Source organism: Chelonia mydas, chromosome 3, assembly GCF_015237465.2.
Source record: "Chelonia mydas isolate rCheMyd1 chromosome 3, rCheMyd1.pri.v2, whole genome shotgun sequence".
NCBI lineage: Eukaryota > Metazoa > Chordata > Testudines > Cheloniidae > Chelonia > Chelonia mydas.
In genome coordinates, this window is record NC_057851.1 from 57,883,380 (window position 1) to 57,907,326 (window position 23,947).

At 40.7% G+C, this 23,947-nt stretch overlaps 1 protein-coding gene and 1 pseudogene across 1 annotated transcript in view; one reads left to right on the forward strand and one right to left on the reverse strand.

Annotated features, from left to right (window-relative positions):
• Positions 1 to 4,985: 4,985 nt before the first annotated feature.
• Positions 4,986 to 23,947, reverse strand: part of IMPG1 (interphotoreceptor matrix proteoglycan 1) — an 80,931-nt gene continuing 61,969 nt past the window's right edge. Inside the window, exons 13-16 of the mRNA XM_043542550.1 lie at positions 14,910 to 15,472; positions 13,747 to 13,966; positions 8,266 to 8,476; positions 4,986 to 5,025 (exon numbers count right to left, since the gene is read on the reverse strand). Coding sequence (XP_043398485.1) covers positions 4,986 to 5,025; positions 8,266 to 8,476; positions 13,747 to 13,966; positions 14,910 to 15,472 — 1,034 coding nt within the window. The remainder of the gene's footprint in view (positions 5,026 to 8,265; positions 8,477 to 13,746; positions 13,967 to 14,909; positions 15,473 to 23,947) is intronic.
• On the forward strand, positions 20,465 to 20,878 carry LOC102943482 (annotated as a pseudogene).

Consider the following 23,947-nt stretch of genomic DNA (forward strand, 5'->3'; position numbering starts at 1 on the left):
TCCCCTACTTGCAGCTATTTAATTGCACATAGAGGTAATGCTATAGCAGTCATAGTGTTGTTGCTGTGCTTAGTATTATGGGTTTTTTCTCTTAAAATCTCAGTGAAATGGTGCATGAATAGTATTCATTTGAATAGTATATTCCTGATTATTAAACAATGAATGAAATACAATATTCTGAAGAAGGATTCACATATGAAATACTTATGGATCCATAACTACTATAGCTCTAGCAGCTGAAATAAAGCCTTCTCCTTCATGACTTTGCCTGTATATAGTCTCAATGTAAAGATAGCTTATCTTACAAACTCACAGAACAATTTCCGAACCTCAGATCTATCATTCTGGAATTAAGGGTATAGCCCTTCTCATTCCCCCTCCCCCTCCAAAAAGTCTCTTAATGGTCCCTCAGTTCTCCTTCCACCAGCCTTAGTAGGAATGGAATCCTGCCTGTGTGGTGGTATGACTTGACTTACTTCTATTGTTGTACTTTTAAAAAAAATTCCTATTAATATTTCAATAATTCAGTTACTCTTGAGACCACGTGCCTAATATAGCAGATGTGGAGCAGAAAAGAGATTGTGGCTCTCCTTCTGCCCCTCAAAATTGTGTAATTCCAGCAAACACCCCTGGTGATTGGAATACTTGAGTGAAAACTTATGCTGTTTTTTCCCCTGGGTCAGATGAGAAAGGAACTATACATTGAGCCATGTATGATGGGGGAGCCCTTAGGGACCTCCAGCCCCAAACAGCTGTTTCGTGGGAAGTGCCTGTGTCCACATAAGGCAGATCCAGCGCCAAATGACTTGAAATCCAAGAAATCATCCTCAGATCCACCTAAGGAGGTTCCCATATGCTTCCATTCTAGTACTTCTAAATTATTTGATTTGAGGTCTTTGGGTCCATCTCCTTTGAATGGGACATTTATAGCGGCGACTCGGAACTCCAGGAGAGCATTATCCTGTTCTTAACAGAATCTTGCAAACCGATAAGAAATGCTCTCAAAGGCAGGATCTGAAATGGGGTTTTGTCTAAGACTGTTACAACTGATTACTTCCTGCACCTTTTACAAGGCTGCAAATGTGCCTTCTGCAAGGTTGCGCAAGTTTTGTTTGAAAACCGAACTTTGTACTCAATCCATATAAGACCCTTTCTTCTTAAGGAGATCAAATATTAGATTTATTGATGGACGGTGCCAGTCAATGTCTGGAAAGAGATGCCCTTCTCACCTCTGATGCCATTCACAGTGGTAGACATCGGTATTCAAATCTGGGTTGTGGCATTTAAGTCAACTGAAAATGTATGGGCTTTGAAAGTCAAGCAAACTTAGACTTCAGACAAACCTCTTGCAGCTGTGAGTAATGTGTGGCTGCTTCAAACACTCCTGCTGATCAGAAGGCAGGCATCACTAATTCTGACAGGCAATGCTGTGATAAAGCTCCTTCCTGATTCTTTAAATAATATATTATCTCCCCTATTACATACTTCCACACAAATGGTGCATTTTGAAAGAGATGTTTTCTTCAGTTCCACGCCTAGCAGGAGTGAAAAGCAACTTAGTAGATGGCTTAGGTTGCAAAAAATCAGATCAACATTGGATAGTCTCTTAAGGACTGTTGTAGGTTTGACTTTTGACATATGGGGTGATCTAGGTTTGGTCTTGCTTGCTTGAAGTCACAACATGAAATGTCTGGTCTGCTTGAGCGCAGGCATGAACCCAAATTTCAGTGTCCGATATGCTGCTTTTGCATAGAGGAGCAAGACTCACATATAGCTTTCCCTTATTCCTTCCATTACGGAATATTCGGAGGGAGAAAGGACAGAGTCCATATGATCCTGATCCCCCTAGCACAGGCTGTGGCTTTCAGATTGGTTAGCCCTGTTCAAGGTTAACTTGGTTTTGATCTTGAGCACGGATCTTTCATTTCAGAATAAGGGTCTGGTTCTTCATAGTCATGAATCCTTTCGTTTGACCACTTGATTTCTGGGTTACTAGCAGGGTTTTTTCTGAACAGTCACATCCTTGCTTTTGGAATCACAGATACCTTTCACTTAGTAATCATAAGACTTCATGTGAAAGCAATTTTCAAGCTTATGTAGAGACTAAAGAAGTTGTTTCAACTTCTTCACTATATACTGGATTTTCACGTACCCCTTTATGAACTCAGAATTATCTTTGACTATGGTGAAGGTGTACTGAACAGCCTTCACTTCTACCGTCTCTATCTACCACACACCTGTTTGAAGGAGTTGGGCCTTTTTTCAAGCCTTGATAAAATGATTTCTTTAGGATCTGGGCTGGGATTGTCAAAGAGACCAAAGCGTGTTTAGGCATGCAAGTCCTACTGAAAGTCAAGAAGATTTGGATGTCTAACATCTGTAGTCTCCTTTGAAAACCCCAGCCAAGTGAATATGTGTTCTCCAGATTGTAAAACTGAGCCTTTGCGCTGCCCATTCATTTAGCTTTGTTAGGTCCCACTAAAGTTCCCCAGCTGCTGCTTCAATACTAACTAACACAAATAATTTTGTGTCCTCTGCACATTTTTGCCGCCTCCTCTCTCTGCAGCACCTTTTTCGAGTCACTAACAAATACAATAAGCGTCAGTCCTAGCATGGAATCTTGGGGCACTACACTGTGAACTTTAGCCATAGTGAAAATTAGCCAAGTATTCCTATTGTTATTTTAGCCAGTTTGTAATCTGTGACATACTTCAGCTCTCACCCAATAACTATCTAGCTGTCCTAATCTTGAGAGGAATTTTGTCAATGTATTTTTGATAGTTCAAATAAAATGTTAACCATGTCTCCTTTACCCACGATCATACTCAAAGGATTCTAATAGATTAGAGAGGCATGGTTTTCTATGGAGAAGTTGTGTTAGTTTATTTCTATAATACCATGTGTTTTAAGATTTCCACCTGTTCACCTGGTATGGAAGTAAGGCTTACTGGTCTATAATTCCTATAATCACCCTAGTGCCTCCTTTAAAGACAGGTACGACATACACAACTTTTTAATTCTCAACTATAGTAGCTGATTTAAGAGTAGACTTATTTTTGTAAGCAGCTGAGCTCAGTCACTTCACTGTCCAATTCCTCAGAACTTTTGAGTGTATACAGTCCAACCTTTGTGACTTACAGATCTTTATTTTACCAGTGTGTTCCAGCACCTCCTCTATAACAGTGCCTCATCTTTATTACTTGAAGAGAATAAGCCTGAGGTAGGTATTTCCTCAACAGCCTCTGAGTGGTGAAGACCAGTGAAAAGAAATCACTAAATTTCTCTGCTTCCCTTACTCTGGTAATCCAGTAAATTAATCTGTTCTTTTGCAGGATATGATTCATAGAAATTATAATAGTGGAATATTTTGAAGGAACAAACCAACACAACTTCAGTGACAATAACTTTGGCTCTGTGCCAGGCAAATCAACAATGGGTGCTATCTTTTCATGAATAGTACATGTGGAAAAATATCAGAAAAAAGAGGAAATCCCTGCATGGTAGTATTCGTCAATATTGAGAAGGTTTATATGACCCTGTTCTGAGAGAAGTCATCTCTTGGTGTATGAGAATGAAACAGATACCTGAAGGCACATCGGAGGGTGCTGTTACCATAGTTAGGCCATGTGGAGAAACTGAACAGCTTCTAGTAAGAGTTGGAGTACATCAAGGCTTGGCGCTAAACCTCTCTTTGTTCACATTGGTGCTCGATGCATTAGAGGGGTATCTTGATATGAAGACAATGAGACTGCAAGTCTAGAGGGACCAGCCACCAACAAAGATACAGAAATTCAAGTACCTAGGTTCAATAACACAGGATAATGTTGAACTCAATGATGAACTTAACAAGCAGAACAGGAAAGTCCTGGACTAAATGGAGAGAAGTGAGTGGAGTGGTCTATGCTAGGAAAATGCCTATCAAACTGAAAGTAAGACCTACAAGACTGTATTAAGCCTTCATTTTTGTATGGCTCAAAATGCTGGGCACTGAGGAAGAGACAAGAGCAGATCTTGAATGCAGTGGAAATGAAAATGTTAAGATGGATGCTTGGAGTTACAATGATAGGCCACATTTGAACAAATGAATTGGGGAATTTTGAAGCTGGTACTATTTACAGAGAATCCAGGAAGGAATCCAGAATCCATTCTGAAGGAATCCAGGCTTAGCTGGCTTGGGCATGTGAAAAGAAGATTGGCAGATTATACAGGAACAGGACATTAAACTTAGAAGTGAAGGGTAAGAGAAGGGTTGGAAGACCCAAAACTGAATGGATAGATATCATACTGCAGAGTTTCTGAGGAACTGCTTTAAGACAGACTGGGATGGAAAAGAAGGACTCAGAGCCAACCCCATATAGATGGGACTAAGGCTAGAGGAAGAAGGAAGACGTAGCTTGACAGTACAGAGAGAACTTCTCAGCTCAATCAAGTTTCCACCCTTCCTAGTTAGATCTTTTTGTTACATACAAGCAAGAGATTCTGTACTCCAAGTCACACATTTTGAAGTATAGATAGACACAAAGTAAAATACAGTATATTGTTCAAACTCAAATGTAGGTGCCTTTTGTATGAAGGTCTTGTGCCTAATTTAAGTAATTTGCAGCTCCTTACATTGCATTAATAAGTGAAAGTATATGACTACTATTCCTATTAACATTAGTTCTTTTGTTTGTGTCTTTTAGTGTCTTTTAGAGACTACTGCTTTTGAAAGCTGGCATACAAAATGGCACAGTATTGCATAAAAGCACTTCAAAATAGAATGTGGCTAACTTATCAAGCTCCCAAAGGAAAAGTCATTTTCAACCGAAATATACATGTTTCTTTTCAGCTTCAAAAGGAATATGAAACTAGTACATGGACAGGTTTCTCAGTCACGTCTACAAATGGTAAACTTGAGAATAAACATAAAATGGTACACTTTTCTTGAAAATGGAGTCACAAACCTTTCTTACCTGGCTGATGCTGGAACTCCAGAATTTCAGACACTAGCTTGTCAGTCTTGGTTTTGTAATATCATCTGGTGACCTACAACATTAAAACAAGGATATTCAAGCTTAATTTTTGCACTAATGATTAGGAAAGTCATCAGGATAGAATGGACGGCCAAAGCCATGCAGAAGAGCTGTAAAAAGGTAATTTCTAAAGTTCTATTATGAAACCTATGCACAAGTAAATATTATAGATTATTAGTAAATTTAGGGATTAGTATTTTTAGCTCTGAAATGGCTAAGGCAAGAGGACAAACAAACAAACCAAAACCTGATTTAGTTGTAAAGTTAATGCGTGAAAGTGGACATGTTATTTTGGGGAAACTTCCTTTGAAGAGGATGAGAATGTATGTGCATGCATTTTACCTTCAGACTGAGTTGTTTTTTCATATTTGTGTAATGTTCCTTGGTTAATGATCTCTGAAGAACTGACACAAGCACTTACACTACAAGGCATATTGCAAAAGCTAGTGATGGGCTCATCATGTTCAAAAATGGGATTAATTCTTACAGCATTTTCTGTGCCACAGTTGTTGGGAGCAGGACCTCTAGAATGCAGAACATTTTTGTTTTATATAAGAATCTGTAACTTAAGGAACATAATTGAAAATTAATTTTAAAATGTGAAGGGAAAAATCATGAGCTGCTTACTCCAAATTAGTCTGGTATTTGCATTTTCTTCTTATCTTAACAATTAAAATGATGACAAGAGAAACAAGGCTTAATAAGCTAAGAACCACAGCTTTTAAAATGAAGGGTTGTATAGGTTCTGGAGCAAACTTTGCACAGCGCTCTCCTTGGTAAAACCGGTGCCTACGTACAGGGCATCTAAACAGGAAGAGGGGGAAAAGCAAAAATATACATAAAAATAAGACTGAGGGCAGGAAATCCAAAGTACTTGTGTCCAAAATACAGGGAAAACTGCCAACAAAGTATAAGAACAGTTTTCTCATTGTAATTAATCAAAAAGGGTCTTTCCATGTGAAGCAGCATGATTAATAATACATGGAAGACTATATCTTCAAGTTCATGATGATTAATATAAAACAATTGGAGACTAAAGTATTCTTTCCCCACCCCTGAATCTTAAGGAAGTTTGCATATAGAACAGAGCTTTGTGGCTGATTCCTAGCTCTATAATGAGGCCAAACCAAACCTTGCACTTGAATGCCCTGGAAATTTGTTCCCTCTCTAATGATATCTCTTTTTTAAATCTTTCCTACACACTGCTCAGCAGTAACCTCTAACTTGAGAAGTGCTGTCTAAAGCTTTATGCTACTCTACTATAAAATAAACCTCTCCCAAGATGTTGGGTGAGACCTCTGGCTTTTCTATGAGAATGTAGGTTCATAAATTATCAGAAGTGGAAATCAGTGAGGTTTGAAGTAGTTTTGAAAATGAAGCAAACATTGGACTGAATTCGACATGCCTTACCAAGTTCTTACTTGGAAGTACTTCCATTGGAATCAATGATCTGCTGTTTTCATACCTTTCTTGGTTTTGGTTGCACAATCTTTTAAAGTTTATCCTGGCATTATATAAGTATGTAACCAGACACAATTCACAGGCATTGTATTCATTATTTTTAATAAACTTGCATTCTCATTATGTTCATTATCTGCATTTAAGCTAGGCCATTTGACACTCTGGACAAAATTCTGACCCTGCAAAATCATGATCTTGGGTTGATATATTATGGACATTAGATCCAAGCTAACTTTATCGTTGCAAAATACAGCAAGTCTGCTACCGTGAGTTTGCATATAGGGAATTCAGCAGTGTCCCTTCAGAACTCAATCTGAGCTTCAAGCGTCAACATCCCGTTCTTCTCTAAGGCTTGGTCTACACTAAGGGGGGGCCGGGATCGATCTAAGATACGCAACTTCAGCTACGAGAATAGCGTAGCTGAAGTCGACGTATCTTAGATTGACTTAGAATCACTTACTTCGCGTCCTCGCGGCACGGGATCGACAGCCACCACTCCCCCGTCGACTCCGCTTCCGCCTCTCACCCTGGTGGAGTTCTGGAGTCGACGGCAGAGCGATCGGGGATCGATTTATCGCATCTACATTAGATGCCATAAATAGATTCCGGATAGATCGATCACTACTCGCCGATCCAGCGGGTAGTGTAGATGTGGCCTTAAGAAGCCAACAGGGGCAAAAAGAGTTAAGGTAACTCAACTATTGTACATTTTAAACACTAACCGTATACAATGTAGTGGATAATTCTTCTGCAGTCATGATGATATGCAGAAATTGTTCAATGTTCTTATTGTTTGTAGCTGATATTAAATGCTCTAATTAGCATATACTGACCTCTTGAGGTCAGTACTAAGAATGATTGACAGGGCTAATCAGATTTGTACTCCGCTTGTTACAATGGCAGTCAATCAACTGCCAGGTAACACTCAGGTTCTGGACATCCTGTGTAAGAGCCTCATAGTCTTTGACCTACTGTACAATCTACCCTCCCTTTGAACACTAGAATTTGGTGCCATAAGGGGAAGTTTGTGTATCTGGATTGTATGACATTCTCAGTAACTGGCCCACTCTCCTGAATTTGCTCCCTGTGGAAATATTTATGGTGTCTGGTCAAATTTGCAAAGAGTTGCAAGAAACATCATGCCTTCCCAACTAATGGAATCCTGGCTCACTTGGTTACTTTGAAAACTCTGGGCATACAAAGTTTGATCATACAAAGATCTTGACTGTCTCAACGCATGCCTTGTAAGGTGGCCAGCTGTTATAGTGGTGGATGCCATATATATATATGCTTACAATAGTATTTTAAAATGTATTTCATACAAACCAGCCAAAAGTTAATTCCTCACAGATATACCTATTTACCAATAGCCAAAAATGTGAACTGATGTTGTTTGATTTTCCAAAATGTCAGAATAGTTGCATTTTGAAAATCAAGAACCACCAAGAAGAATATCATTTCAAGTTATTTGTAATCTAGGTCAATGGTGCTTCCTTTCTAATAAATGTACTCTTTCTAATAAAGAACTAGACTGTGTGATGCTCTTACTGATATTGTGCAGTACTTGAATCCTTAAATAGACCCACTGACTTCAGTGGAACTATTCATGGTCTAACGTAGTTTGTCAATGGAACAATACCACAACCTAGATCAAAATGTCTGTAGAATTTTATACTCGCTGGCTTGCTCTTGATACTCCTGAAAAATGGTAATCTCAATTCCAACTCTTTGTGTAACTGATTTTTCAGGAACTATTGTTCAGCAGAATTATTGAGAAATATAATTTGCCTACCTGCAGACAGCTCCTTTTCCTGGAACTAATTCACATTTTCCGCCGTTAACACAAAGATGTGGCTGCATCTCACATAGACTCCGACATGGCAGTCCATCTTGGCTTGCGTAACCAGATTTACAAAGGCAGTCTGCCTCTTTTGTCCATTCATTTGTTATGCACTGTGAAAATTCATCACATGCCATGAATTTGCATGGGTCCGCTCGATCAGCTGTAATAAGATAGAGACATTATTAGTGGATGCGTTGATGCATTATCTCAGTGTACTTGGCAGAACTTGTGGCAGCTACAGAGAACAAAAGAGATTCACTACAGCCAGGCTCCTTCTATATCAATTGGTGGGGATATCTCAGCATAAAAGGAATATGTACATTTTTCTTTCCTCAGATACCACAGAAAATTGCTATGTTATATTTTCTTGCACAATCGGCTTCCTTCCCACATATTCAGAGTCATGTTTTTATGTTTGAACTGTAGAGTCTTTTTTGCATGTGGGTATTCTGATTCCATCATCTTTTACTTTTGGGGATGCTAGTACTATGTGATTCTTGTCACAAGTAGCTTGCAATCTGATTAAGGGCAAGGAAAAAACTGCACCGTCCCTGTATGTTGTACACAGGGTGACACTACTAGCTAGAAATGGTGGCATTCTCGAGGGGAGATCCATGTGTGAATGGCTTTGCGGAAGTAAGGTGGTTTACCTTTTAGAACAATCTCCTTTCATGAGATGTATGAAACCATCACCACTTGCTGGTTTTCTGGGTTTGGGAAGGAGGCTGCCATGAGACACTGTACTGGGGAAGATGAAGGTCTATGGATGCTAGAAGAAAGGACAAAGCCAGGACTGCAGCCTGAAGCCATATTTCCTCCTCCCAAGCACCTCTAATTCTCCTGTGGACTGCCTTGCCCTGCTTCCTCCTGTTGCCAGGTTTCATCCCCAGCCTCTCTCAAAAAGTCAGCAGGGGACTCAGCATGAGTCTTCCCAGCATGACGCGGCTGTTAGATGGAGGCAGTGGTGAGGAAGGCTAGATCCAGTGTAGGAGTATCATTTGGCACCTGGAAGGAAGTATGGGAGAGGAGGAGGGAGATGAGAGCCAGGCTAACTCCTTAGCCCCGAGGATACAGTTAATGAATAGCAAACAATTCAACAGGGCCTCGAAGGTGCATATGAGAAGCCTGAACTGTTAAACCAAACTGAGAAAATGCAGCCTTTACCATAGCTGTAGAGATCAGCATGGGTCTATTGTATAAAGATTAACTATCAACAGCTCTTAAAATGTCAGCCGGGGATGTTATCTCCGCAATAATGGGCCGTCTGTTTATTTTTCCTAGAAAGGCAAATCTTTAGTTTCAAAAGAGGATTCACGTTGGACAGCCTACCTACTAACTATAAACCTGTTGGTTGAGATTTTCAAAGCTTTTAGAGGATATGGCTGACCAGTGCCATCAATTTCCATGAGAACTGAACACTGAGTCCTCCCTGGTGGCACTGAAAATCTCAGCCATGCTTGAGGGTGCTCGTATCTGCCTATACAAGTAGTGAAATGGATTGAATGATCAATAGGTCTCTTTCAGCTCTAACCTTCTATATAATTCCATGATTAGCTTCTCCGTAAAATTAAAGACTAGGGAGACCGTTTTAAATCATCTTTGGTACTCATAAGATGATATCACTTTGGCATCCACTTTGTTATTGGAACGAAGAACTTTGTATTGTACTAAGTCTGAACCAAAACAACAACAACAAAACACATTGTGTCAGCAATAATAATTAAGTAAATATCTGTAAAGGCTGACAAATCCCTGTCTAAATGTAATAGAAAAAATTCTTTACCGTATTAATAATAATTTTTGAATGAAAATTAAAAAAATCATTTTGTAGCAAAGCAATAAGTTTGTAAATCAAAAATTGTTAGCTTTTATTTTACAGAAGGAAGTGAAATAACTTAAACAGGCTTTAGCCTGGAGTGGAATTCTGTATCAATGTTCACAGAGAAACAATTTTTCTCTTAAAAAAATAAAATAAAAAGCCTGTTAGATAGAAACAAAAAATATTAGCTGGATCCACTGAAATATGTCATCCTGACTCCCCGCAGCATTTTACAAGGCTAGTTATTGACTAGATGACTCTCACTAGTGTCTATCTTAGCTTGCTTATAAGTAAAAATAAAATAAATAAATACATAAAATTGTCAAAATAAATTGAAACTTTGATTAAATATTTTTGGGAAAAAAGTGTGTGTGTAATAGACATAATAGAATTAGGATTATGCTTAGACTCATAGATTGTTAAGGCCAGAAAGACCATTAGATTATCTTGTTTGACCTTTTTGTGCATTGCAGGCCTTTGAATTTCATTCAGTTACTCCTGTAATGTGCCCAATAACTTGCATTTGAATAAAGCATATCGTCCATAACGGCATCCAGTCTTAATCTGAAGACTGCAAGAAATGGAGAAGCCACCACTTCCATTAACATCATTCCTGATGACACTGTACCTCTGATGTGAAATTTATTCACTCTTCTTCACAAACGGTGGGGCATGTATTCAGAATGCTTTTTTAAACCATTAAAATTGACTTTTACAATATGCAAGAAGCTTGCTTTTTGTGCTCATGTAAGGAATACCAGCCATGAAATAAGGATTTACCATTCTTTCTGTTGGCTAAGGACAAAGTAGAATTGATAGGTTCACTTACTACTTTTAAAATGGTCTTTCAAGGTAGTGATCAGACTCTTGACTGATTCAGGTTGGAGTCATGTTGATCCTACTTGGGCCTTAGAAAAACATGCTTTCCAGACTATGGGCGGTCCATTTCCATGGATAATGAGTTGGGGAATCTGTTTATGTACAACTTATGAATTCTGGTGGTTGTTATGAAATTGTTGTATCTTGGAATGCCTCTATCTGGATGTGGGATCCACTATTTGCTGACAGATCTGTAGCACGTACCTACCAGATGAGGGACAATGGTTGGCTACTAAAATAGTTGTCTATTCAGGTGAAAACCTTGAGACAAAAGACTGGCCTTTACCTAGGAGACCTGGTTTATCAGAGGAGAGGTTGCTTGCTAGCGTTGTCTCTTGGTAGGGATGTGTGATCACCTGTTGAGGCTGATCAGGAAGTCACCTGAAAAAGGGTGCTGCAGTTTATAAAAGAAAGGGCCATTTTAGCAAGCGAGAGAGGGAACACAGGAAGTTTTGGGCAGAAAAGAAGGAAATGCGAAGGCTTTTGTAGCAGTGGGATCTAATTTAACTGTGGATCAACCAAGGTAAGGGAAAGTTAGCTGATCTAGAGAGGGAAAGAGGCTCCATGTTTCTGAGCTGAGACACTGAGCTTCAGGAGAAGGATCCCAGGTATCCCAGAGGCCTCTGTCCAAGCCCAAAGAACTCTCCAGAATGGTGAGGTAACTGATGGAGGGGAAATGCATGCCTTTTGTCTAGAGCTGTGTATTTCTCATGCTGTTAAGTAAAGAGTAAATTGTGTTTAGAGTCCTGTGCAAACTCTTCGTGCTTTCACTGTCATGTGCCCCTGAAGAGGTAGACCAGAAGACAAACCAGAAAGCCAACAACTCCAGTGGGATTCTGGGGAATATGCAAGAGCTGCTGGGGATGCGTGAGGATATGGCACTAGTTTCAGGGCCTAGGCAATTGGGCTGCGGGGTCCACACTGTCAAGTGGGATGTCAGACTTGAAGGCCACACATGGAGTGTGTGCCTAGAGGCCCAAAGCCAGGGATAATACCTGAACTCTGTCTAGCCCCAGCAAGCTAAGAGTTCGTGGAGTTGTGTTTGGATCCCCTCACAGCAGTCTGGCTAATGTTAATGCATTTAAATATTTATGCAATCCTGTTTTACTTTCTCGCTGGAATCCGTATCACTTTGTAATTTATACATGGAAACGGTGAGTCCTGCAGGTAGTTCATTTCTCTCAGCTGCATCTCTTTGTAGTCTTTAAAGTTAATATTTACTCTTTCCTTGCCTTTTCCACAGCTACATGGAGAGCTTTCCCTTTCTCATTTTATTTCCCTCATCTTCATCTCTTCGGTTCAGATGCATTTGCTTGCAAAGATACAATTTGTATTAGCATCCCTTTAGTAATTGTTGTAGTGAGAACAGGTTGAATGCATTGTACTGTGCATTCATCTCAGATTACATTTGGCTGTCTCCCTAGTTATCAGTTAACATTTCTATTCTCGCATTATTAAAGGAATGCATTCTTTAAAGTAAAGGATGCTGTATGGAGAATCATGGGAGAACATTGTTAGAGACAATTCTGCTTTCTGAGTCAGATGCTGTCTTTTTCTTCTCTGGTTCTTTACCTTTAAGGCTAGTCTCATGAAAGCAGGCTATATCTGAGCTCTTCTGCTCCTCCTACTTATCCCGCTGCTTATTTTAGCTTGTTAAATGAACTTATTTTTCCTGAGGATATCAGTGGATATTTTAACTAAAATCTTTTCAGTAGGGGTCTGAGAGATCGTGATAGAGCTGTTCATCTAATTAGTTCATTGATTAAAATATTAACATCTACATTAGTTTCATGTCCTCTTGTAAGTTCCCCATTTTAACTATAATATTTTAGTTTCATGGAAGTGATTTTTTACTGTGATGTCAAAGGCAGCATCAGCACCACAGGAACTAGGTTCTAGCTAAGTTTTACTTGGTGTGTAGATCAGCACTGTAGTTTTCAGGCGTTTGAAACTATCACTTTTTAGCTGTTAGAGTTAGGCATAAAGCATTCTTCTGAGCTATACTGTGTCATGTTTTCCTGTAATGTTGTGTCATTTTCCTTAATATAATTCTGGCTGGACAATGTGACCATCACAATTTGTTGCCATATTTTCACTTTGATATGATGATTAAAAAATACTTGCAGGTATTTGCGAATGGCTTTGACAGGTCTTTTGGCTGCTTCTTGCAGAAGGCTGAGATTTGTTTGTTTGAATATTTAGTTGTGGTACACCATTGTTTCCACTAGATGGTTCTCATTTTCACAAATGAAAGGTGATTTACTTGAATTTACTTCAAGAAGATTTAAACATGTCTTAAACCTGTAGATTTTTTTGAGGTGATTTCAATTTCTATGGGAAAACAGTAGAGAAAATGGTGGCATAGGACTCTACAAGTATGATGCTAAATGAGGCTGTTTATTGACATATTCATTCATCAGGGAGAGATCGGGTTTATGAGATGGAATGTGTTCCAATCACTGCTGATGACTTTAAAAGTGTGTTGATAGCCTGATAAACATTATCATAATTGGGAAAGTTTCTAAGTATCCCCAAGTTATTTCTGGTTGCCATAATTTCCTACTAAAATGAAAGATCAAGGGCAATCTGACATACTGGAAGCTCAATATTAATAGTCTTTAAAATAGAAATGTCGTTTTTCCAGTTGTTGGGTAAAGCCATCAATTGTATCAGTGCTATGAAAGGTCAGCTGTACAGTTTTTGTTTTTACATTTTTAGTAACATAAGCTTACCTGGCTCAATATCAAGGGAGTAGCTGTCAATTTCCAAATTCAGGCGCTGGGCTGCAGCATCGCAAAAGTCTTCCAAAACACAGTGCACAGCTTCTGTGATATTGTATGGAACGGTCTTAGCAAACTTCATTTTGCTATTGACAATCACACTTCCATTTCTGAAGTTAAGTATTTCCAGTTGCTTAAATCCTGTAAGGTTGGATTGAAGATATGGAAGCAGCTGCAAAACAGGAAGTTGGTTTACTTTAAATCCCCATCAATGCCTAGCTGCAATTAATTTCACTTATATTCACTTTTCATTACCAGGTACCTGAATCACCAACTTATTTTTCTGGCTTTAATAATAGTGCTTAACTACCAAGTCCAGTTTTCTGTTTGCCTTGATTAGTCTCTGTATTTGCATCTTTCTCAATAGTGTACTGAGATGGATGGACGCTAGTTTTCCTTGTAATGAAACACAGTGTTTGGGGAATTTATGGGTCTGAATAAAGAAAAATCACCTCACTAAAAAGCCAACTTCAATTATTTTCAAAGGGTTCCTTCCAGGCAAGTGAGAGCACGATATAATAGGCATGTTACTGTTGTCCAATGGTCCAGCAGTATCTCTGGGGAAAATCTATATCTAATCACATTCTCTTTGATAACTCATGATGTGTTTTAAAAGGATTGATGATAAATCCAGCATAAGGATTCAATTCTTAGGTGTAATCAGTGTTACCATACCACTGAAGTGGAGCTAAGAAAAAGCCAATTAAAATTACTTGCCAAGAATGTGTGTGTGTGGTTTCTTGCATAGGTAAACATTTTTCTCTCTCTTTTTTTTTACATGTATTCTCGTTCATAAACCACTGCTATCTGTTACCCAGCCAGCATCACAGACTAAAAAAAAAGTTACTTGTTACAGTAGTTCAAGGTGTTTTATTAAACTGGACGACAGGGCCCTATACTGTGCTCTACTTCATACAGTTGTGTTTTCCAGCTCCTCCTTAGCTTACTGATCTGGTCAGAATAAATCCGTTTTCTAGATGAATGCCCCTGGTAGCTTGTCTCTTTTTATTGCTTCTGCTAATCTGGGGAGCAATAATATAAGCTAACAAGGAAAATCTTTTTTCTTTAATGTGTGCTCGAATACTATACATCGCAGACTATCTGTTTTTACTCACCAGCTGCATGAATTGTTGCTCTAGTGCCCTGTATTCCAGAGAACTCCTGTTGAAGAGGTCATCAGAAAAATGCATGTTGGTTACTTTCAGGCTGAAGAAAACCACCAGCTCTTTGCCTTTGGCTGCCGTCGTCATGGAGCTAGTGGTTACATACTTCAGTGTAGGAGCTGGAGTGGCTTCTGCTGGCTGGCTCGCCAACCCGGAAATATATCCACTGCCATACTCTACTTCATCCATCGTTGCTGTGCTCATCGTGTTGACTCTGTCCAGTTCTGCAGCAATATCCTGCACTCCTGTTTTGAAGTCAGTAGGGATGCCGCTATCAGCTGCTGGCGTTGGTGAACTGGTTATTTCAAAGGACTGATCTATGATAATGGAGTGGCTGTGAGGTGGACTAGTCACTGCTGGCAGTAGTGTGATTTGGTCAGTGGGTAATGTGGCTATGATGACTTCTTCAGGCAGGGAGGTGGAGTGGTCACTTGAATCAATAAAGAAAGGCAAAGTTCTGTCTGTCGATAAAATATCATCACCTGACGATTCTGGTGGATCTATGATCTTTACGGCTGCAAAAGGTGGGGGGAGGCAAATATTTAACTTTGAAAAATATACATAATGAAATATTTATATAGCATTTCAAGTGAGACATTTTTAAGGAGAATATACTCATCGTGGGAACATGACAGTCTTATTATGACCGCTTTCTGATGACTTAGTAAGAAAATGGAGGAAAATGCTCAGTCCACATGGTTACGTGCTGAGCTTTGTGTGTGCTTTGTTTAAGTGATAATTACACTTTGTAAGTGTTTCCCTAACTTCTGCTAACGCACTGTGTGGCTTTGAAACATGTAATCCCACAATTACACTGACTGAAAGTGCAGGTTGCAGCTTTGACTTGTCTGCTTGGATCAATGCAGGGCTTGAGTCATTCCTGGCTACTCCCACTTTGTGAAAGATTAAAGATGGCATTTGCCACTGACCTCAAAATGTGGTTGTACAAACCTGTGCCACCTCCTCAGATACAAAATACGTCTTTTGTATTTATGCTATTTAAAAAACAAACAAAACCCTCCTAAAGAATCATTTGCTGCATTTAAAACAACCCATTTGCCCCCCGATTATAGGGTCCCTTCAGATGCCTGCTGGAGCTCAGAGGCAGTCTAGGAATGTGTTGCTGAAATTCAAATCTTAAGCATGAAGAATGAGACTGTTTGAATTCAAACAAGTAGCTAACTTACTTTAGTAAGATAACAGAAAATGACAGATTTCAACTTCAGACTAAAGAAGGTAACTTCACTCTTTCCCAGTGGTGCCCTCGTTAGGGGGCTGGATGGGCTCCTAGTCAAAACTCCTGACTTGACTTGGCAGGAAAGTGAGGGTGATTTCCAGCCTCTGATGGAATCTGCTCCATCTTTGGACATTACTTTATTATCCCTGCCAGAGATCACTTATCCTGGCAGTATCCTTCAAAAATACTTCTGAAGACCAAATATTTCCCCTTAGAATGGACTGGACTGGGGGGAGAGAGGGAAAAAAAGAGGTATTTTCAAAATATTCCCAAGTACAGTTATCCCTAAACCCTCCATATGAGCTCCCCTTTCTTCAAATGACACAAGTTGTGAGCCTGTGCTTATCCGATCTGTAGGGTTAGGAGCAAATATGCATTTCCACGAGAGACAACCTTAGTATAAATGCATTGCCTCGTCTCTTGATAATGGTTACAGGAGACCTTTTCTGTTAAATGGGAAAGTAAAGAAATATGCTACTCCCTCACCCCTCCTGTCTGCAGATAAATCCTGTCAATCAGAGTGTCTCCAAGTCTAAAGGGAATTCTTGTCCTTTCGTGAGCCCATTCTTAAAATATTGCTGCCACTCACCGTTCTTTTAATTACCAATGAGAATTCTTTCATACGTTAGCTGAAAGCTAGTGTTCCTTGGTGGGGAGCTACAAAAATCAACAAGTCCTCTTTCCTTTAGGATGATCAGACATTCAAAATAGATGCCCTGTACCAAAATCTGCCCTCAACTGTATGTGCAGTTCTAAAGACTTCAGAATTAGGCCCTTGAAAAAAAAAATCATCTTCCTGTCATAGTCACCACCTTGTGCAAGGTGGGAAAATAATGGATACATATTTTCTTTCATTCATCATTTTGTTTTCCCATGGCTTTGTTATGTGGATATATATATATATATATGTATATATATATATATATATATATATATATATATATATATATATAAAAATATATATATATATTCAAATTGATAATTCACTGACCTACACTGTTTGAAGTATGTTTGGTCAAAGCACTTAAAAAGAGGCTGGTCTTGTGGTTAAGATAATGTAGTGGGCCTTGGAAGATCTGGGTTCAATTCTCAAACTTCCTATGTGATTGTGAGAAAGTCCATTGATCTCTCTCTCTACTTCAATTTCCATTCTCAGAGCTGTTGTGATTCATTCATGTCTGAGAGGCTTTCAGATCCTATGGGGTGAGAGGGGCATAGAAGTGCCTTGGTAGATGTTTTTGACCTAGAAGGAAACCTTTGGACTGTTTGTCATGGTTTATGACGTAAGCAGTTGGGATAGCATTGCTCAGACGACAGCACTCTGTCATTTGGCATCATCTCGTATCATTGAGTTTATACACTTTTGCCAGTATCGGTTTCTAGGGTAAAAGCAGGTACAAATGTTAAGTCATTCCTTCCTATAAGCTGAGTTCTAGAGTGCTTCATTTTTTTCAAGCGCTCTCCATCTTTTGGATGAATGGATGAACAAAGGTCTTTCTGACTGTCCAGCTTGAACAATTTATTGCCCTTTCTGAAAAAGAATAAGGGTGCAATGGGGTACAGTTCCTTCTTGGGTAAAGCAGAGTCTGTTAACAGCCTTATGGCAGCTGCTTCTGCCTACACAGTCACTACATCAGTTTACTCCACTGCAAACTGCTTGAATACCAGTATGAAAGGCACCATGCAAAAATCAGATTCCAATACTGCTTTAGGCAGGCACTGAGTAACAGGACCATATATTGTATTTCTGTAATTTGCTGATATTTACCTTGGAAAATACAAATACTAGGCAAACTTTTGTTAAATACTTGAGTTTACTATGACAGTAACATTGTATCCCAAAGCATATCACAGTACCCTTGTGGCTATGCAAGAAACGGTCACTCAGAAACAAACACCTGGCTTGCTACAGGGAAGGCAATTGGAGAGATTACATCCTGTAATTTACTCCCCTTCTGGAAGTAGCAGAATCAGAGGTTTGGGGAGGAAGCAACAACAGATAGCAAGGGCATTGGAAGGTGGCTGAATGTATCTCTTGCCCTTCTGAAGATAGGGGTTATTAGTTATATACTACAGTGGTGAACACTATAAATAGGACACACAGACAGCGGGTGATAGGAGGCGGCTTGTGGTTCATTCGTCTCTTTCTTCCCTGTTACAAGCCCGGCAAACCTTCCTGACCAATTCTGCTGCCTTCTCCTTCATAAGTGCAGACCCCTATTCGTTGTACACCTTATTATTTTGGACAAAAGTACCCTTAGTCACAACAGTATCCTTATTTAGATAAGGTGATTTTTCTAATTAATAGGTAAACATTGATTCTGATTGCTGATTGAATGATTAGGGACAGGTTCTGATCTCATTTACTTCAGGAGTGAGCTGACAGAAAACAGTGGAGCTACCTGGGTATAAGACCTGGCCAAGTGAGATGAGGCTAACTGGATTTGAATTGAGCATTAAAAACTCAGCGCAATGATTCTAGGAAGCTGAACAGGTTGTATGGAAAGAAGAATTATATCCTGGTGACATTGTATAGCTAGATGTTAAAATCAGTCAGAACACCAATTTGCTTACATTACACAACTGCATTTTGACAGATCACCCACCTAATGGCTCCTTCTTCGAGTGACTTTTATATAAAATACACACCATGCAACAACGTTCAACACTAAAAGGAAGTCAGAGCATTGGCACTTGGGGAAAAGAAAACAGTACTGTTAAATCCATGAGTGACACTATTGATTGTTGGATGCTATGAAAGTGTAAAAACACCACTGAATGAAATGGAGAGGCTGAGGGCGTATTTATTCTAAGACTACTTTACAGATCCCTGAAAGTGCAAAGGGGCTATAAAATGAGAGTCAATTTATATTTTCTTCCACACAAGAGTGCAGGCACAACATACAATTTGCACTGTTGAAAATGTAATACAGGAACTATCGTCCTATTAGGGCCAGAAGAGAAATCTCAGGACACTGGATGAAACTGAAGCCATGTACAGTATTCAGTTACATTAATGGTGTATGTGATGTCCACAGTAAATGCTATACCAAAGTATGGGGCCTTAACACTTGATTAAAATCCTCAGGTGCTGCCACAATAGAAACAATAAACAATAATACAACTGCATACACAATTAGTTTGTCAGTGCAAAGACCTCCTCCTGTGTCATTCAGCATTAAAACTGGGGTCCATACTGCATATACCATCAAATCAGAAACTGAGTGTGTATATCTCATAAACTGAAGTTGCAGAAATGTTTCTAAATACAAAAATAATGAACTCCCTCTGCCCTTATCCAAGTAAATTGGGTTTTGGTTAGCACAAACAGGTAGAGCTGTGTATATGACAGTCAATAGGCATATATGCTAAACAGTCTCCTTTAGTTGTAATATATATGTGTGTGTGTATAAATTTAATAAAATCAAATTACAGGAGCTTTAAAATCTATATCCCCATTTTATTGACAGCTGTAGCAATAAATCATTCCCATCTCCTCACTTTCATGGTTTGTTGTGACACTGATCAATCAGGGAATGGGCAGAGTTTTATATCAAATAAACCTAACCATGTCCTGTGGTAAATAAGTCCTCTCTTTTATTGATGGCACAATCAGCTGTTAGATTGACAGTGAATAAGACAAGATTGCAGTGAGATACAAGTGAGGTACAAGAAATAGGTTTTAGTTTGGTGGAGATTAGTGTTGGATAAACAATTTTTTTAGGAAAATCACCAACCCTCTGGAGCATCCCTGTCCCAAAATGATAAATTAAAATGGAATATTTATGGGCTTGAGTTTGGCAGACTGTGAAATTGTGATGGTATTTGTGAGACAGGTAGTTTTAAGTGACTCATCTGAATTCACACAGTGAATTTTAGGCCTTGAATACAATACAATTCTGATGCCCAGCCCTGTGTGTTAGCAACAATGCATCTATATTACAATAGTAATAACTCAAACACTACTTGTGAAGATGAGTACCATTTCTTTATAGCAGGAATCTAGGCAGAAGAGGGTTTGGGAGAAGTGCTAACAGAAACTCTGCAGTGAAGCAGAGGGAGACAGACTAGGTTTAGGGATAATATTGCTTACTTATTTTAATAAATTACCTTAATCAGCATGAGAGGAAAGTGACTCTGTGCTATTCTCAAATATTGTCCTATGACAGCGTATTGTTGTGTTAGACTGTTATTGTGGAAGATTACAGTATTTTTAAAAGCACTTTCTGTGACGTTGTATGGGGGTGGCGTCTCGTGCATAGCGGGAACCATGCAGCTGTTCATCCGTGCTCAGAAGCTGCACACCCTAGGTGTCTGGACAGGAAACAGTAGCTCACATTAAGGCTCACATTGATTCCCTGGAGGGCATGGCACCTGAGAATCAGGTCGTTCTCTTGGGTGGAACTCCCTTGGAGGACAAATCTCTCATTGGGCAATGTGGCATCAGCGAGTTTACAACCCTGGAGGTGGCTGCTCGCATGCTGGATGGTAAGGTCCATGGCTCCCTGGCTTGTGCTGAGAAGGTGAGAGGCCAGACTCCCAAGGTTGCCAAGCAAGACAAGGAGGAGGAGGAGACTGGCCGTGCCGAGAGACACATGCAGTACAATCGGGGCTTTGGCAAGAAGAAGGGCCCCAATGCTAACTCCTAAATGCCACACCTCACCCAATAAAGCAGATGTCACCCGAAAAAACAAAACAAAACCTGTAAGAATAACAATACTCCCTAACAATTGGTGCTGTACTGATAAAATAGTTCGATATAATGACTCCTGAGTTCTATCCTGTGCAACTACTCTCCTTATAATCCTCATTAACCAAAATCTGCTAGGTGCTATATATACATATAGAAAGACCCTGCTTCGAAGAACCTATGTTCTGAAAGATACAAAGCAGATGAAAGGTGAGGGGGAAATGGGACACAGCACCCAAGCAAAGTGATCAGGGTGATGGTTGGCAGATGTATTGCTAGTTCTCCATCTCTCTTGGCTTTAACTGGGCTTTCCGGCTTTATAGGATACCCGCATACCTTCAATGCATGTTGAGCTGAAGGGCATAGGACAAAGATGTTGGGTCTGGTTCTCAAGGATGCTGAGCTCCCACATTTTCAACTGAAATCAGTGGGAACTGCAGGTCACCAGTACACACGTCTGAAAAGTCAGAGCCAAGATTCAATCTTAAGAGGGTCTGGGTTCCAATAATAAAATGTCTTTATTATTGGAAATGTTTTATAGCTTATATGGACATTTATTCCAATATTACACAAATCTTTAAAAGTCCCTTTCCGGGTGAATTTACCAGCTACCTACAAAGGGAAGTTGTAACCATTGTCAGCATCAGAATAATCAATTTAAATGATAAACTAGGGCCTAGGAAACAGAGGCCCCAGTCCTCAGTCCCTCCATGGCTAAGACCCTGAATAGAGGTCAGCAGGGAGGCAAAGTTGGGTTTGAAACATCTTTGTGCTTCCTGTGGTCTGGGGACATTTGGGGCTGGTGCACAACCACCAATGTAGGTTAGAAGAGCCTCAGGTCTACTCTAACCCCGGTGGGCCGCGACACACAGAGAATAGCTTTATCACCGGGTGTTCTTGCCGTGCCCCCAACTTGCCCCTTCACACCAAGGACAGTGGATGGCAGCAGCTCTAATAGTGCTACACCAGAGAGGATTTACAAAGAGGGACCCTCCCACAGACCATTTTTGCGCCCTTCACGCTACCAGAGCGATATAAAGGCTCCTTACTGCAACAGAGAAGCAGTTCCAGAATCTTTGAATTGTGCTGAGCCTTGTGATTGAGTCCTCGTTTTCTTTTGTGCTTGAATAAGCATGTGTCATATAACACAAGACAGTGTTCCAAAAGACCCTCCATTAAAATCAGTAGAAAAATGAGTGTCAGCCATTTTATGGCAAGCTGCATGGCTCAGCCTCTGTTTGCTCACTGTTCATAACTGATTTTTGATCAAATGATCCTTCTGAGTTGTTAATGCATGAATGAAATATGTAGAAGTTTTGAATCCAAAGACCTTTGCCTTTGGACATTTCCCATTGTCTCTCTGAGTTTTTACTAGACTGGTAAACTATTTACTAGATAAATGATTAAGGATACAGAACCATGCTGATAACATTTCTTCAAAAACACTGTTTATAAAGCTTTGGCACCGTATGAAAAAGTGAAACTTTTGCATTTTATTTTGGATTTTCCCAGATGAAGAATGGAAATCCCCACCATGCTATCTGATACTGAGGATATTATGATGTCTAAAACTAAACTGCTGTTGGCATACATGTCTAAACATTAAATTAAAAGAGGCCATTTCCTGAACACTCTGCAATATTAAATCGCTGTAAGAGTGATTTTCTAGACACAGAGTTTAATTCCTCAACAGGGAGAACAAATCATGTGGGTTTGAGTCACCAAAAAGAATCCTGGCTGTGATCATAAGGTGTTTATTTTACTTATAAAGTTAGATTATCCTTTTGTAATTATTAAAAAACAAAGCAACCCCCCCAACCTCATTCTCTAAGAACAAGGAATTATTTTCCCTACAGGGTATAATAGTCTTGGAAAGCTCTATTACCTTGTCTGCATTTTTTTTTCTAGAAAAAAGTTTCAGAGGAAAAATTTGACGCAGCTCTAATCTCGAGTCTTAAACAACCTCAGGTCTCCTAGGGGTTAACTCCTACTAGGGTTACCACCAGTGATGAGCTGCCAAAATCTTAACAACGGGTTCCCTCCTCACCCCACGAGGGGGTCATTGCTCACCCCTGCCCCCTGGGACTCCTGCCCCATCCAATCCCCTGTGTTCCTTGATGCCCCCCCCCCAAAACCTCTGCCCCATCCACCCCCCGCCCCTGTCCCCGTCCGCCCCCAGAACCAGGCAGGAGTGTTTCGTGGGTGCCCACCCCACCCCTACGAGCCAGAGGAATCTGCCGGGGGCGAGGTGTGGAGTTCCGGCAGTGCTTACCTGGGGCAGCTCCCAGGAAGCATCTGGCAGGTCCCTCTGGCTCCTAGGGGTGGGGGAGCGCAGCTAGGGGGGAGCAGGGGGAGTGGCCGCTCCCCCACTGATCACGTCAAAAGTGGCACCTTAAGGGGGTGACTCCCTGGGTACTCCGGGGCTGGAGCACCCACGGGGAAAATTTGGTGGGTGCAGAGCCCCCACCGGCAGCTCTCCGCCCCGCGCCCGGCCCCAGATCACCTCACCTCCGCTCCGCCTCCTCCGCTGAATGCGCCGCCCCGCTCTCCTTCTCCACCCCCCCTTCCCACGACTCAGCTGTTCGGCAGGAAGCCTGGGAGGGCTGAGAAGCAGGCGGTGGCTTCACACTCAGGCCGAGGGAGGCGGAGGTGAGCTGGGGTGGGAAGCGGTTCCCCTGCACGGCCCCCCCGCCGGGGTTACCTGCTGTGGCGCGGGCAGCCCTCCTCGCACCCCTCCCGCCCCAGCTCCCCTCCGCTCCGCCTCCCTGGGCCTGAGCAGGAAGCCGTGGCCTGCTTCTCAGCCTGCCCCAGCTTCCCGCGCGAACAGCTGATTCGTGGGAAGCCGGGGGGAGGGGGGCGGAGAAGCAGAAGGGGCGGTGCGTTCAGGGGAGGACCTGGAGGTGGAATGGAGGTGAGCTGGAGCGGGGAGCTGCCGGTGGGTGCTCTGCCGGTGGGCGCCACTTTTGGCCGGTTAAACTTAGAAGCCCTTTTAGAACCGGTTGTCCCTTGCTCAACAACCAGTTCTAAAAGGGCTTCTAAATTTAACCACCAGTTCTAGCGAAC